This window comes from Lycorma delicatula, chromosome 12, assembly GCF_047948215.1.
Source record: "Lycorma delicatula isolate Av1 chromosome 12, ASM4794821v1, whole genome shotgun sequence".
NCBI classification, from domain to species: Eukaryota; Metazoa; Arthropoda; class Insecta; order Hemiptera; family Fulgoridae; genus Lycorma; species Lycorma delicatula.
The window spans coordinates 57,736,469-57,750,637 of NC_134466.1; the positions used below are offsets into that span (position 1 = coordinate 57,736,469).

Sequence of the window (14,169 nt, forward strand, 5' to 3'; positions counted from 1 at the left end):
GTTTATTAATTTCTAATATTTCTAAATTTGTGTAATATTAGAAAAATAATGTTTATTGTTTATTAGATAGTCTGCCATATTAGATAAACCTGTTTACTATTTTTGTAATTGATATAATTTTAAAGAATCTGTTTGTTTTTCCTATATAAATATCATTACAATTATTATATGTAATTTTATAAATTCCACACATATTGTTTATTTTTTAAATATTTTATTATGTGGTTATTAGGTTTGTATGCTGATTTAAATATTTCTTTATTGCAAGTTTTAGTAATGTTTTCAATGTTATTAGTATGTAAAAATACTTATGTATATATATTTTTTTTGAATTATTGTTTATAAGGTTTATTGTGTTTTGATAGTTGCTCTTTATTATTAATTAACCTCATATTCATTTTCTATCACTATGTTTATTTCATTATTTAACTTTTCTTTGTTATTATGTGTGTATTAGATTGTTCTATTAGTCATATTTGTATAAGTGTTAATTGTAAGAGACCAAGGGTGACATACAGGGTAATTGAAAAAGGTAGCAGCAAAACTCAAAATTTTCTTCGTACCATAGAATTTAATATGAGCTCTGTTGGTCGCTCTGCAAATATCCAGCCGATTAATCAATTTCCGCCCAGGTCCACTGGATCATCGCTGACATCACTGTGGCAATAGCAGTGGTGATCTGTTGTCTTAATACTTGTGCATCCCTGATTTTTTCATTGTAGACAATGTTTTATCCCCATATGTTTATATCCCCATATAAATAAGATAGCCCATCAAACATGGGCTTTTCACAGGCTAAAACATAGGACCAGCTCTACCAAACCAATGATTGGGGAATCCTTCATTGAAAGCTTTTCGGAACTCCTAGGCTGAAGTGTGGAGATGTACCATCTTGTTGAAAGATTACACCCAAATGTTTCTTTCTTGTTCAATTTGGTCAACTTCTGGGAAAAATTACAGTTATAGTAAGTCTAAATAAACATTCCCTGTGATAGTAAACTCATGAAAAGAGACTGGGCCAGTTACACGATTAGACATCAAACTGCACCACATGTTTATTTTTGGGGAATTTCTGACATATTCAATTATATATATATATATGTAATAAAAGAGATTCATAATTTTAATTCATTTTTAAAACTTTCACATTAATATAAAGTATAATAAAATAGAAAAAGGTTTTATCATGAGTAGGAAAGTATTATTCTACATAAAGTAAAAAAAGTGAGTATTTTTTCATACTGACAAAATTGTAATTGAAGTTCTACTATAACTCATGATGTAACTTCTGTATATGAGTGTGAGAAATATTTAAAAAAATAAAGAAACAAGGGCAAGTGGAATTATGATAACTTTAAAACACAACTTTTTATTTCTTTAGAACCTAAATATTATAGACTGCGTGCACTGTGTAAGCAAACCAAATTTTTTCAATTTACTGAGTGACGTGGTAATCATTTAGTTTTGAAGTTCTGATTTGTTGTTTAAAGGGACCAGAATTTACCTGTTTAAAGGTGGTTGTTGTCTACAAGGTATGTGATTAAGGTTTAAACACAAACTCCTGTCCATGAACACTTATTAATGTACATGGACTGGAGCTTTTGTTTACCCGGTAGACTTATTTCCTTCATCAACATTCCTCCACCATTTAGTTTGCTTTACCTGAAAATATTTCAGCATCTCACAATATGCATCAAAATTTATAGATTGTTCTTGAGGGAGAAATTTGAAAAAAACTCTTGGCTTACAGCTGTTTGGTGACATTATATTTTTTTGTTTTCTGTCACATTGCAGCCTAATAAGTCATCTTTTTAGTAATATATAAGGAAGGTTTGGTTACAATGAAAAATAAAAAAAGACGATTTATCAGTTATAAAAAAATAAGTAATTTACCCCAAAAAATAAATAAACCAATTATACAAGGTCATTCATGGGAACCAGATGTTTTTAAAATAATCATAAAAAATTGAATATTTACTTTAAAAAAGTTTTATTGGTACTGAAACACTTGTTAAATCAAAGCATTTGCTACTTACTCATGAACAAAAAACTATGTCCGGCAAGTGACGTCCATTTTGAGCAATAAATTGTTGTAGCCTTTCACGGTAACTGGCCTCAGTTCTTTACAGCATGTCTACATCAATCTGGGTGACGTGATGACGAATTGGTTTCGTAACTCAGGGATGAAAAACGTATTCAACATCGCAATGTAATGATCAGCTGTTACAGTTACGGCAGCGTCATTTTCTTTAAAAAAATATGGTCCAATAACACTGATCTTTCCTATTGCACACCAGACAGTCACCTTTGGACTATGAAGTCTCTCGTGAAGCTGATGTGGGTTTCTTTCTGCCCAATACCGGCAATTCTGTTTGTTGACGAAGCCATTCAGATGAAAATGGGCTTCGTCACTCATTAACAATAACAAATTTTCATTTTCTTCAAAAATGGTAAGCATTTGTCGACAAAATTGTAATCGCTGCGTGAAATCTTGCTCGTTTAACTGCTGCACGACGGCTATCTTGTAAGGATGGAAATGCAGGTCTGTATGCAGAATTCGTCTTACTGTACTTGTGCTCATTTGAAGCGCTACTGAATGCCTCTGAATAGAGCGGCGCGTGGGCTTTTGACAATGGCTTCCCTTACTCGTTCGATATTCTCTGGAGTGTTAGCAGTTCGTCGGGAAACCGGTGGTTTTTTCTTCAATATTGAACCACTTATTCGAAGGTTGTTTACCCATCGCAATATTGTGTTACGAGAAGGGACACTTGCATTACGATGGATATTAAACTGACGGCGGAAATTTTGCTGAACAGCAGTTACGGATTTGTCATTTCACACAAAACTGTCATACGCGTACAGGCGTTGGTCTAGTGTCTACGCCTCCATCTCAAGGACTAAAATGTAAATGCTATGAACAAAGGAAACGTCAGACACCAGCCACGTGTCCCTCCCACCACGAACGCTGAGTCCCTCCCACCACCACCCACTTCAAAAACATCCGGTTCCCGTGAATGACTGTATAAACAAATCAGATTACAGTCATCTAATTTTTCTTATAGTTGACTTAGCTTTTGTTTGTACCTTTCATATGGCTCAGCTTCCTAACTAATTCTATTTTTCTTTCATGAAGAACAGTTTTCTATAGTTTTGGATGTTGTTTGTGGAATAGACCGTTAAATGCTTATACATAACTTTTTTTTTTTACTTTGAACCTGAAAACATCCTTCATCTGCAATAGCCAAAATTCACATTCTGTAGGAAAGCTGAAAATGATATTCTGGAGTACAGAAGGTACAGTTTTTATTCACAACATACTTCAAGGTGAAACAATATATATTAAAAATTACTATGAGCTAATGTATGTAACCAAAAGCAGAAATTAAGTCCAAAATGTGATTTTGCTTCTGGGTAACATTCTATCTAATATGAGCAGCAGAAACCTTTTGGTTTCAGTCCCTGTTTTGAGCTGCTGGGGATCACCCAGTGATCAGTTATAACCTGGTTACAAGTAATTTTCAAAATTTTGAGGGAAATCATTTTGAATCCCCCCTGATAAAAGAAAATCTGATCACTACATACTATACCAAAAACTTCTTCAAAAAAGGAGTCTAGAAGCTTCTTAAAAATAGACTAAGTACATAGAGATTGGAAGGCATTATGTTCCAGAGTTTTCATTTCATGTTAGGTTCAAATGAAAATAACGGTTTTTACATTTCACTTTAATTTTTTACCTGCTCCCATAGATTCAAAAATGAAAGGTGAGAAAACCAACAAATTGATAATGAACAAGATAATTTTTTGTAATTTGAATTATAAGAAAGATTTTAAACTGTTATGATGACAATATACTTGCATATTGTGTGTTATCTGAAAATGTAAAATATGACACCTTGGTCTTTATAAAATTGAAAATGGAAAAATGTTAAATTATAAAATTTGTTTTATTATTATTTGTAAATGTTTTATTTATTTAATACTGAAATTGATAAAGTAGAGTAGATTTTTTTTAAGGAAATGAATAAATATAAGTTACATGAAATGTTTTTTTTTTATAGCATCGAAAGCCCAACAGCTGCTGCAGGGTCTTCAAGCTACTGGTGATGAAGGCCAGCAGTTACAAGCCGTTATTGAAATGTGTCAAATGTTGGTTATGGGTAACGAAGATACACTGGCTGGTTTTCCTGTGAAACAAGTTGTGCCTGCACTTATAACATTATTAGCTATGGACCACAATTTTGATATGGTAAGTAATTTTTATTAATAACTTGTAACAAGTAGTCCAAAATTTCCACATAGCAGAATTGGAAAGTGTATTATCTCTTTGTAGCAGAGATATACAGGAAAATTATTGCTATATTATTGACAAAGCTGAATTTTTTCTTAATATGGCATATTTTCCTTTAGTTAAACAGTCAATAAGACTCATTTTATGAAATTTTATTGTATATAAATCTAAACTTCACAGAGCAATAAGTTTTGTATTTTAGAAAATTATTTGGTAAACAAATTCTTACTTGGAAGAATCATTTTGAGGGGATATACTTTCCTGGCATTGGTCTGCAAAGTAAATAGAATGTAATGTTTACTCTATCATTTTAATAAAAATTTAGAGTAAGAAAAAATGCATACTCTGTCCTTCAATATTCTTAATGATTGAAATTCCTTATATTAAAAACACTGATTATATTCCCTGGAGAATTATTGAGCAAACTTGTTTTCTCAGGATAGAATTCGTAAAACAAGGATTAATAGCAACGAAACATTTAAAAAAATGACTATAAAAATCATGTTTTTCGAGAACGTAAACAGATAAAACTAAACAGATGGTAGTTAACATTATGAAAGTCAGATTACCAGTATTATGAAAATCTGGATGTAAAAATCCAGTCAAATCTGCTTAACCTCCCTACCAAAATAAATTTTTTATTTATGGTCCCCATTATTAATTATTTTCATTCTTTTTTATTGTTTTTGTAATCTGTAAAAAAAAATTTTTTAATTTAATTTACTAGTAGTGTAACATGAATGATTTCTGCATGTGATCTGATGTGTGTATCTATGCCATTTTTCAGCTATAACCTAATGATTTTGTTTTATGTATTCTGTATTACAGCTGTATTTATAAAAATAAATTTTAAGTGACATTAACTGCTATGGTTATTAGCAATTGATAAATACCTCAAATTTAACCGCACCCAACATTTTTGGATGTTAGAATGATTGCTTCAAGTAATCTAGGAGTTAACAAATTCATTAAAGATGGCTTTGGCCATTGGCATTTGAAATTTAATAACTTGTAATGAAAAATAGGGGTTCCTCTTCTTAAATAAAGTATATTATAAGGAATAGTCAAGCAGCAGGAAAGTTGTTTTTTCCCTTTTACTAATCTCAGAGTATGTATTCATCTTAATGACTTGCATTTTAGGCTTATATTAACAGATTATTTATAACTTGTTTGGGTGTGAGCAGTTGTTATGGGTATGCACACATAATGCTAAATTATGTAAGTAAGGAGGAGAATAGAGTAGATAGAAAACAGTTTATCCAAACATTGAATGTTACAAGTGGAAAATACGCCATCACTGCATGTTAAATTTTGTACTGAATGGTACTATTAGTAGTTTGTGTCGATTAATACATATGAATTAAGTACTGCAGCAAGTGTCCTGAATGTCTAGTGTAGTGATTTTGATATAGGACAAAACAATAAGTGGTAAAAATTGACCAAAAAAAGACTCAGATATTACAGCTAGTGGATAACATGAATAACATTTACAGTATGCCCATAGAGATAGAAAACAAAATGGCCATGATGATAGACAGATGATATGACAAGACAACATATTCATTCTGTTGAAGAAACATCATGAATTTGAAGAGGCAGTCCGATAACAAACACCAAATGTATTATGGTTTCAAAAAATATATATGAAGGGGAGGTATTGATAAATATAGACATGTATTGTTACAAATCCGTGGTGTGTTGGAGGATGTTCTGAACGCTATGAAATTCTTGCAGAAAAGTAAAGAAATTTTATAAGTGGAAAGGGAATTTTTCATGTTGTGAGCCAATAAATAACAAAAAAAACTGTCATTTTCACACGTACCATAGAGAAATTTGCTTGATGGCATCTTTGATGACTAAATCAATATAGAGAATCTTCTGTATAGAATAAAGACCCATATATTGTTTTTCTATCTTTACATTAAAATAATAATTAATCTGTTAATTTTAAAATCCGATTAAGACAGTCACATTTGAGTATGATGTAAAATTCATTTTATTGATCCATTGTTAGTATCATAGTAGAATTCTCATGTAAAGTAAGTCCTTACTGATTTAACAGATGAATCATGCTTGTCGAGCATTAACTTACATGATGGAAGCATTACCTAGATCATCAGCTGTTGTTCTTGATGCAGTTCCAATCTTTCTTGAGAAGTTGCAGGTTATTCAATGCATGGATGTTGCTGAACAAAGTTTAACTGCATTAGAAATGTTATCTCGCCGTCATAGTAAAGCTATATTACAGGCAGTGAGTATCTTTATGTTATTTAATTAGCAGTGGTATTTCATTTTAATCTTATATATATGTATAAAAATGAATGTATGTTTGTCCTGTATGCGTTCCTACACCATTCATCTGATTGCAATGAAACTTTGGTGAGTTGTTGTGCACACGCCTGCAAATGTTTCCGAATTAGTTTGGAACTGCTAGGTGGTGCTGGGGTCAAGATATTTTGAAAAATTGTATTTATGGTCCGATTTGGCCCATATTCAGAATATATATATTAGTTAGATGAAAAGAAATATTTTTTTTTAAAAATGGACTTTCGAGGTGGGGCTGGGGTTGAGATATTTAGGAAAGTGTATTTACAGACTGATTTGGCTCATATTCAGAACATATATTAGTTATGTGAAAATAAATATTTTTGCATGTAAAGGAAAGATGGAAAGTGGTGAAGAGGGAAAAGGGAAAGGTTAAATTTTGTAATGTTCCATAATATTCAGTTTTTTAATGTTTTATCAAACTTTCATTTGTTTATATAATTTATATACTCAAATTTAGCAATAGTGTAGCATTGCTGGATCAGCTAGTTATAAAATATTTGAATAGTATGTCTTGTATGCTTTTACTTATATTAAGCAAGTTTTTCGGCTTCTGTTGGCTTGTGTTAAGTGTTAAAAGCATTAATTCTTTTCCTTACTACTTTTTGTCTTGTGTCTTACCTTCAGCGTACATTTACATCATACATCCTGTGTAATATTTGCTTCACTGGGTCTTGTCTTTGTTTTCCTTTACTTTACTTTCATTAACTTTGTTTTGTTATTGTTTACTTTGAAATTACTTTTTCTCTAGCTTGAATTCGTACTGTACCTTTCATCGGTTTTCTCATTCCAAATTTCAGTCAACATAAAATCATTTTATTGATTTATTTTAATTCATCAGTCATTTGACCAGTTTAATGCTACTTTTCATTTCTTTCTATTTTTGCTAATCTTTCAACATCAACATAATTACTATATCTAATATTTTTTCTTCGTTCTCAAGTTTTTTCCTGTATTGACTTTTTCTTTATATAGGCTATATCCTTGTCTCACTCCTTTCTTGATTAAAGCTTTCCTTTTTCATCTTCTGATCTTATCAATGCTACATGAGGTTTGTACATTAAGTTTTCTTTCTTATTTCAGTTCAATTTTCTTTAAAATTTTAAACATGTTTTACAATCGAATGAAAAACGTCTTCTGATCTAAATCTGCCTTGAAGATGGGTTTATTCCTCTTAAGCCTGCCTTCTAAAATATCTGAGAGCATATATTCATTCTCTGCCTAAAACCAAACTAGTTTTCATCTATTGTACTTTCACTGAACATTCTATTGTAAACTATACTAGTTTGTATTTTTGATGCATGAGAATATCTTTAGCATTTCAAAATTTTTTTATATTTTGCCTGAATTGTTTACTCCTCTCTAAATTTTTTTTTGTAGTTCTTTTATTGTTCTTGTATTTACAAATTGAAAACTAAAGGGGATCAGTAGGCAACAATCTTATCTTGTTCCTTTCTGTAGTCCACTTTATGTTTACTCATTTCTACTGTTATTCATCTGATCTTTGTGTAATTTTAAATAACTATTTATTTCAGTCCTAATTTTCTTGAAAAATTATTAATATTCTGTTCGGTAGGTTAATATACATTTCACATGCTGTCAGTCATTATTAGAGGTAATCTTTGCAGTATTTTTATATGTAATTCGTCACACAAGATTTTATTATTTTTTGGGAGGGCTAAGGGATTTCAATTTTTGAACATTTTCATATTTTTTTAATTTTTGTTTTTCATTTGGAATGGTGTGTGTGTGTGTGTGTGTGTGTGTGTGTGTGTGTGTGTGTGTGTGTGTATGTATGTATGTATGTATGCATGTGTTACAATGAAAGCCACTAACGAGATAAGTTAAGGCGTAGGCAATGATTATAAAATGTTATCTTAACTTTAGATATTTAAACCATTCTATTTAATTATTGCTGATAAATATAATTTAAATTTTATGTGACTAGTGCTCATTAGGTTTTTAAAATTTTAATATACGAGTGATAAAACCAATTTATACTTCAAATCAAAAATAAATTTTAGGAATTGAAAAGAGCTTTTTATTATGTAAGCCCATTCATTCTATTGTAGTTTTATACGGTTATAAATTAAAACATTCCTATGGTATCCAATTTATTTTGTTTAAATAGAATGTTTCTGGCGAATTTGTTATGTATGAAGTTGTTACTTCATAAAATAATGGAAAAGACTACATAAATGCTCAGCATATTTTAATATGTAACTTGCAACAAGCACTGTATCAAATATTTTGAACTTTCATCATCTGTGGTGGATGACTGAAAGCGTGTGGCGTTGAGACATTATGACCTTTTACTGTTTTGTAATTCATTTGCTTTAATATTGCAGTTACATTATTTACATGAGATTTCCAATCAACATTTATAGGTTTTTTAAATGATTGTGTATTAGGGTTTATTACCACATTGACCAATTTTGGTGATTGATTTTTTAAATGTAAATATAAATGATGGCATAATACTGCCAGTCAAGTTGCTAAAGAAACCCTCCCTACTTGTGAGTCCCACAATATGATAGTAATGTACATTTTTCTATGAACGGTTTTTTTTTGTGGGTTGGTCTGGTGTATGCATTTTTATTGTGTAAAATAATGATAGTTGATTGGTGTTAATACATTCACTGTGGTACATTGTATGTATGTATGTCCCTTACTGCAGTCGTCTATACAATAATTTGTAAATTATAGGTTTAGTAATTATTCGTGATCTAATAATTAGTCACATATAATTATCTCAACATATTATAGTAGTGATATCATTTCATATGACTAATAATTTCTCATAATTTTCAATATTCTTATTGTGACTTATTTATTATTTTTATATCACTTATGGAACATTAAGTTACTTTGTTTTTCAATTTTGTGTTGTTTTTTCTAGTAATACTCATCCAATTTTCCAGTATATTATTAGTATGTTAAATACATTTTTGGTCAGTTGAACATTTTTTTTAATATTTAAAGGGTGTTTATAGAGGAAAATATTGTTTTATAACATATAATGAAATAAGTCAACTGTAAGATAGCTTCTTGAAAAATGAACTTTTGACTACATTTTATTATTTATTTTTCCTGAAAAACGAATTTTGCACCATAATATGGATTAATAATAATAAGTATCTAGATAATAACTATTTAAAATATTCCCACTAAAAATACTTAGATTGTATTTCATAAAGATGAGATAAAATTTAGACGTTTTGATGCATAAAATTTAGTTCTCTTGTAATTCAACACAAGATGCTGGATAGATGAACTGTTTCTGCTGGAAGTAGTCTACTTCTATCAATAGATACTTATTGTTTGACTCTATAAAACTGTGTATTTTTTGACCAGGAAGATTTACAAAAGCATTGGTGTATGGTACAAATAGACCTTGTACAACAGTTAGTGAGAAAACGATAACGGTCATATATGCCCTGTAACGCAGGGAAGCGATGCGTTATTTAGGTTATCACAGCGTGAACGTGTTAACAACAAAATTTTAAATATGCAGTCGACCTCTGAAATATTCTGGTTTCAAATTTCGATTAGGTTTGGCATTTTCCTACTTTGAAATTCTTTATATTCAAGAAATGAAGGAGGATGGCTGCTTGTTGTTGCCAAAGAAAATGAAATGGAATTTCTAGCCTTTAGTTATGCTTCTGACCTTGCTGTTAGAAAGGATTAAAAATTTACCAATATTTTACTTTTAATTCTCTTTTTTGGGATGAATGCAAAAATCCAATTTTTAGAAGGGTAACATTTTTAAAGGGTAAGCTACTCACCATTGATATTTTATATAAAGTAACTATACTCATATATAAAAGCACAGAAAAATTTAAGGCTGAGAAACGTTCCTCTTTGAGAAATTACCCTATGAAAATTGAATTTTGTTCATTCACATTCGATTACTTTGGGCTATAAAGTGTACATGGACAAAATCATATTAGGTAGGTAAATAGGGCTTTGATTTCTAGGCGAGAATGTACTGAACACAATTTAACCACTGTAAGGTATTACTTCAGAGGTTGAAGGAGGATGATATGTATATGTATGTTTGTAATAGGACTCTTTACTTTAAAATCAGCTGATTTGTAATGATGAGTTTACCACTAGACCAACCTGGCGGTCTTATTTGAAAAGCCTAGGACAAACCAGTGCTGAGTAATTCAGAAAATCATAAATGCCTGAAAATGTGAAAAACAGTGCTAAGCTTAAAACAAAAATGGCAGCCATTTTTGAACTGGATACAATAAAAATAAAAAAAAATTAATTTTAAACTATCAAAACATAAGGGAATGGACCAACAAAATATGAATTTTTTCAAAGATGGTGTGGCAACCAGGGCTGGACTGCTTGGAATGGATTGAACTTGAGGTAATAACCCTTTATTTAATAACAAATTAATATCGAATGGTATTTAATAATAGATAATACTAAAATTGTAGAATATGCAATTTAAAACTAGTGTGCCATGTTAGTATGGGATTATAGTTTTCTGATTTTTTTTCTTAAAATGTCTTAAAAGGTTGGATTACCTCAAAGAGAATTATTGAATAAATTTACAAAATCATGGCCAGTAAGAATTGATGTTGAAAATAAAAAGTTATTTCATAATATGAATTGTTACTTGTTGGTTTTAATTGAATGAATGTACTAAAGTTTATAATCATCAATTAATTTTTTTGCAGAGTGGAGTGTCTGCTTGTTTAATGTATCTGGATTTCTTCAGTATAAATGCCCAACGTGCAGCACTTGGTATAACCTCAAACTGTTGTCAAAATTTACATTCAGATGAATTTCATCTTGTTTCACAATCATTACCCTTATTGGCTGGACGTTTAACACAACAGGTAATTATTTAAGATTATGTAAGCTATTATTTTGTATCTTGTACTTTATAGTATATTTATTAATTTACATACACACACAAGGTTTGTTCACAAAAAAAAATACAATGGAACATACTTTAATGGCACGCTTACATCTGTAGATGGTATGTCCGGCCACTGTGCACACCTAGTGCCATATCTTGCTAACATATTTCTTATTACTGGGCTCTGATCTATTTGTTAGTTGTCAAGTACCTACCGATTAAGTCAGGTCATGCTTACACAGTAGGTCTGAAAAGTAGCACCATCTCAACCAAGGAACTATGTAGTACAATGTCTAAAAGAGTGTGTGTATAAAATTTCATCATGTATCATCACTCCAGTCTCGTTATATTCAGCCACATACATTTTTTATGTGATTTTGTGCGAACTCGAGACATGGAACTGAGAAGCATGATAAAATGTTGTGTTCGACTTCAAAAATCTTTTGTTAAAACTTCTATGATACAGCAAGCATTCAGTGATGAAGTCGCATCTCGTACTACAACATACACATAGTGGAAGCAGTTTAAAGAAAATAGAGAGTTTTTGGATGACGAGGAAACGAAGCAGGAGGTCGTCAACAGCTGTTCACGATGAAAACATTGCAAAAATGTGCATTATCCTGCTCAAACAACGTCATCTTACCCTTTGATCCATTGCAGAAGAGCTAAACATCAGTACAGATGCATTATATACAATTCTAACAAAAAATGAACTGCCAAAAGGTGTACTCTCGTTTCGTTCCACATTTCTTGATTGAAGAACAAAAACAGTTGTGTCTTTCTTGTTCTCAAAACTTTGTTGAAACTGCCGATAGCAACCCAAATTTTTTGAAAACATTGTAACTGGGGATGAAAGCTGCTGCTTCATGTATGATCCATAAACGAAGCGTCAATCCACTGGTTGGTTGAGTCCTGAAGTACAAAGATCGGCAAAATTCAGGCAGCAAAAATCAAAGAGTGAAAACTATGTTGATTGCATTCTTTGACTCAAAGGGCCTGATTCATCGTGAATTTGTCCCAACTGGTCAAACAGTGCATTCTAAATTTTATTTGGAAGTAATGAAACACCTGATGCATCGCATTCATTGAATCCATCCTGAGTACTGAGATCTGTGCAATTGGACTCTTGCACGACAATGCTCCGGCACACATGGCAACAGTTTTAACATATTATTACGCCACAAATCAAATCACTTTCTTATCCCACCCACTCTATTCACTCGACTTAGCTTAGTCTGCTCGAAGTAGTCTGCTCCAGCAGACTACTTTCTGTTCCTGAAACTCAAGTTGAAGATGAAAGGCCGCTTTTTCGAAGACATTCCAGCCATCTAAAAGGTTTGCACTGAGCAGTTGAAGACAATCCTACAAAATGATTTCTCCAGAGCGTTTGATGGGCTCTAACGGCGCTACAATGAGTGTATAACTAGGGAAGGGTTCTATGTAGAGGGCTGATGTGACTAAATTTGTTTATCTTCAAATCTGTATTTTTATTTAATTCAGTTTGGGAACTTTTCAGATATACTGTGTATGCTGCTCGTCGGATTAGTGGGAAAGCAGAAATGAAGGAGTGAAGGAACATGTCGGTGAAATTTTGTGTAAAACTTAAGTTGTTCTTGAGGAAGTTGATGTTCACATTTGCATTTGCTGGCAGTTCCTGACAGATTTTAATAATATTCTGCTTCTGGTCATCTGTCAACAAATGGCAGCATGAATGAATTTTGCCCTAACATAATGCATTGCAAGTTTTTCAGTCAGGATTTGATAGCAAAATCCTGTACTTAGTCCAACTTCAGCAACCTCATGAACAGTTAAACAACAATTTTGACAAATTACAGCTTGTAACTCTGGTCATGTTGGTTATCTGTTGATGTAGAGGGTCAACCAGTCCTTGAATCTTCAGAAACAGAACTTCTCTCCTTAAAATGCTTAAACCAGTCATAGCACTACGTTCGGCTCATGCACTCATTCTTGCATGCTTGGTTAAGCATTTGGAATGTTTCCCCAGTTTTACATAAAATTTCACATAGACACATTGTACTTCTGAACTCTATTTTTGCTTTTTCACTAATTTGACAAGCAGCTTATGCATTACCTTACTCAATCCGGTAACTCTACAACTAATGCTTAGATCAGAACCCAGTAAAAAGTGATAGGTTTGTCAAGATTTGCTGTTATGTACATTTGGTCGTTGAAGCACACCAGCTGTAGATGTTTGTGTGCAATTTAAAAAGTTCAACTTTTTTTTGAAAATTCAAATTCATTAATATATTGACTACTGTGTTAATAAAGTTTAATACTATATGAAATTTAAACCACCAAAACAGTAATTAGATAAGTCAAACTTACCATCTTGATTTACAATAATCGATTTTCACAGTATCCTGCATCTTCATTTGGTATTAAATTCTATAATTACATTAAAATATATTCTTTCAATAGTTAGTAATTATATTCTAAATTTTCTGTTTTGAAATTTTGAGTTATAAATGTGTTTGTAAATTTTGCTGTCCAGTATTGGAAAGTAAAATATATTCTTTTAATATGTATTAAAAGAATATATTCTAATGTACTTAAAGAATTTGGTACAAACTGAAGATGTGGGATACCATGAAAAACAATTACTAGAAGTTAATTTGGTAAGTTTAATCTAATTACAGAGTTTTGGTGGTTTATATTTCAT

The 14,169-nt window shown here is 31.2% G+C and overlaps 1 protein-coding gene across 7 annotated transcripts in view; it reads left to right on the plus strand.

The window, feature by feature from the left end:
- Positions 1 to 14,169, plus strand: part of ctrip (E3 ubiquitin-protein ligase ctrip) — a 164,109-nt gene that overhangs the window by 68,615 nt on the left and 81,325 nt on the right. For all 7 annotated transcript variants that reach the window (XM_075380498.1, XM_075380496.1, XM_075380493.1 and 4 more), the window contains 3 exons: positions 4,059 to 4,246; positions 6,351 to 6,539; positions 11,305 to 11,466. In XM_075380498.1, the coding sequence (XP_075236613.1) occupies positions 4,059 to 4,246; positions 6,351 to 6,539; positions 11,305 to 11,466 (539 nt within the window). The remainder of the gene's footprint in view (positions 1 to 4,058; positions 4,247 to 6,350; positions 6,540 to 11,304; positions 11,467 to 14,169) is intronic.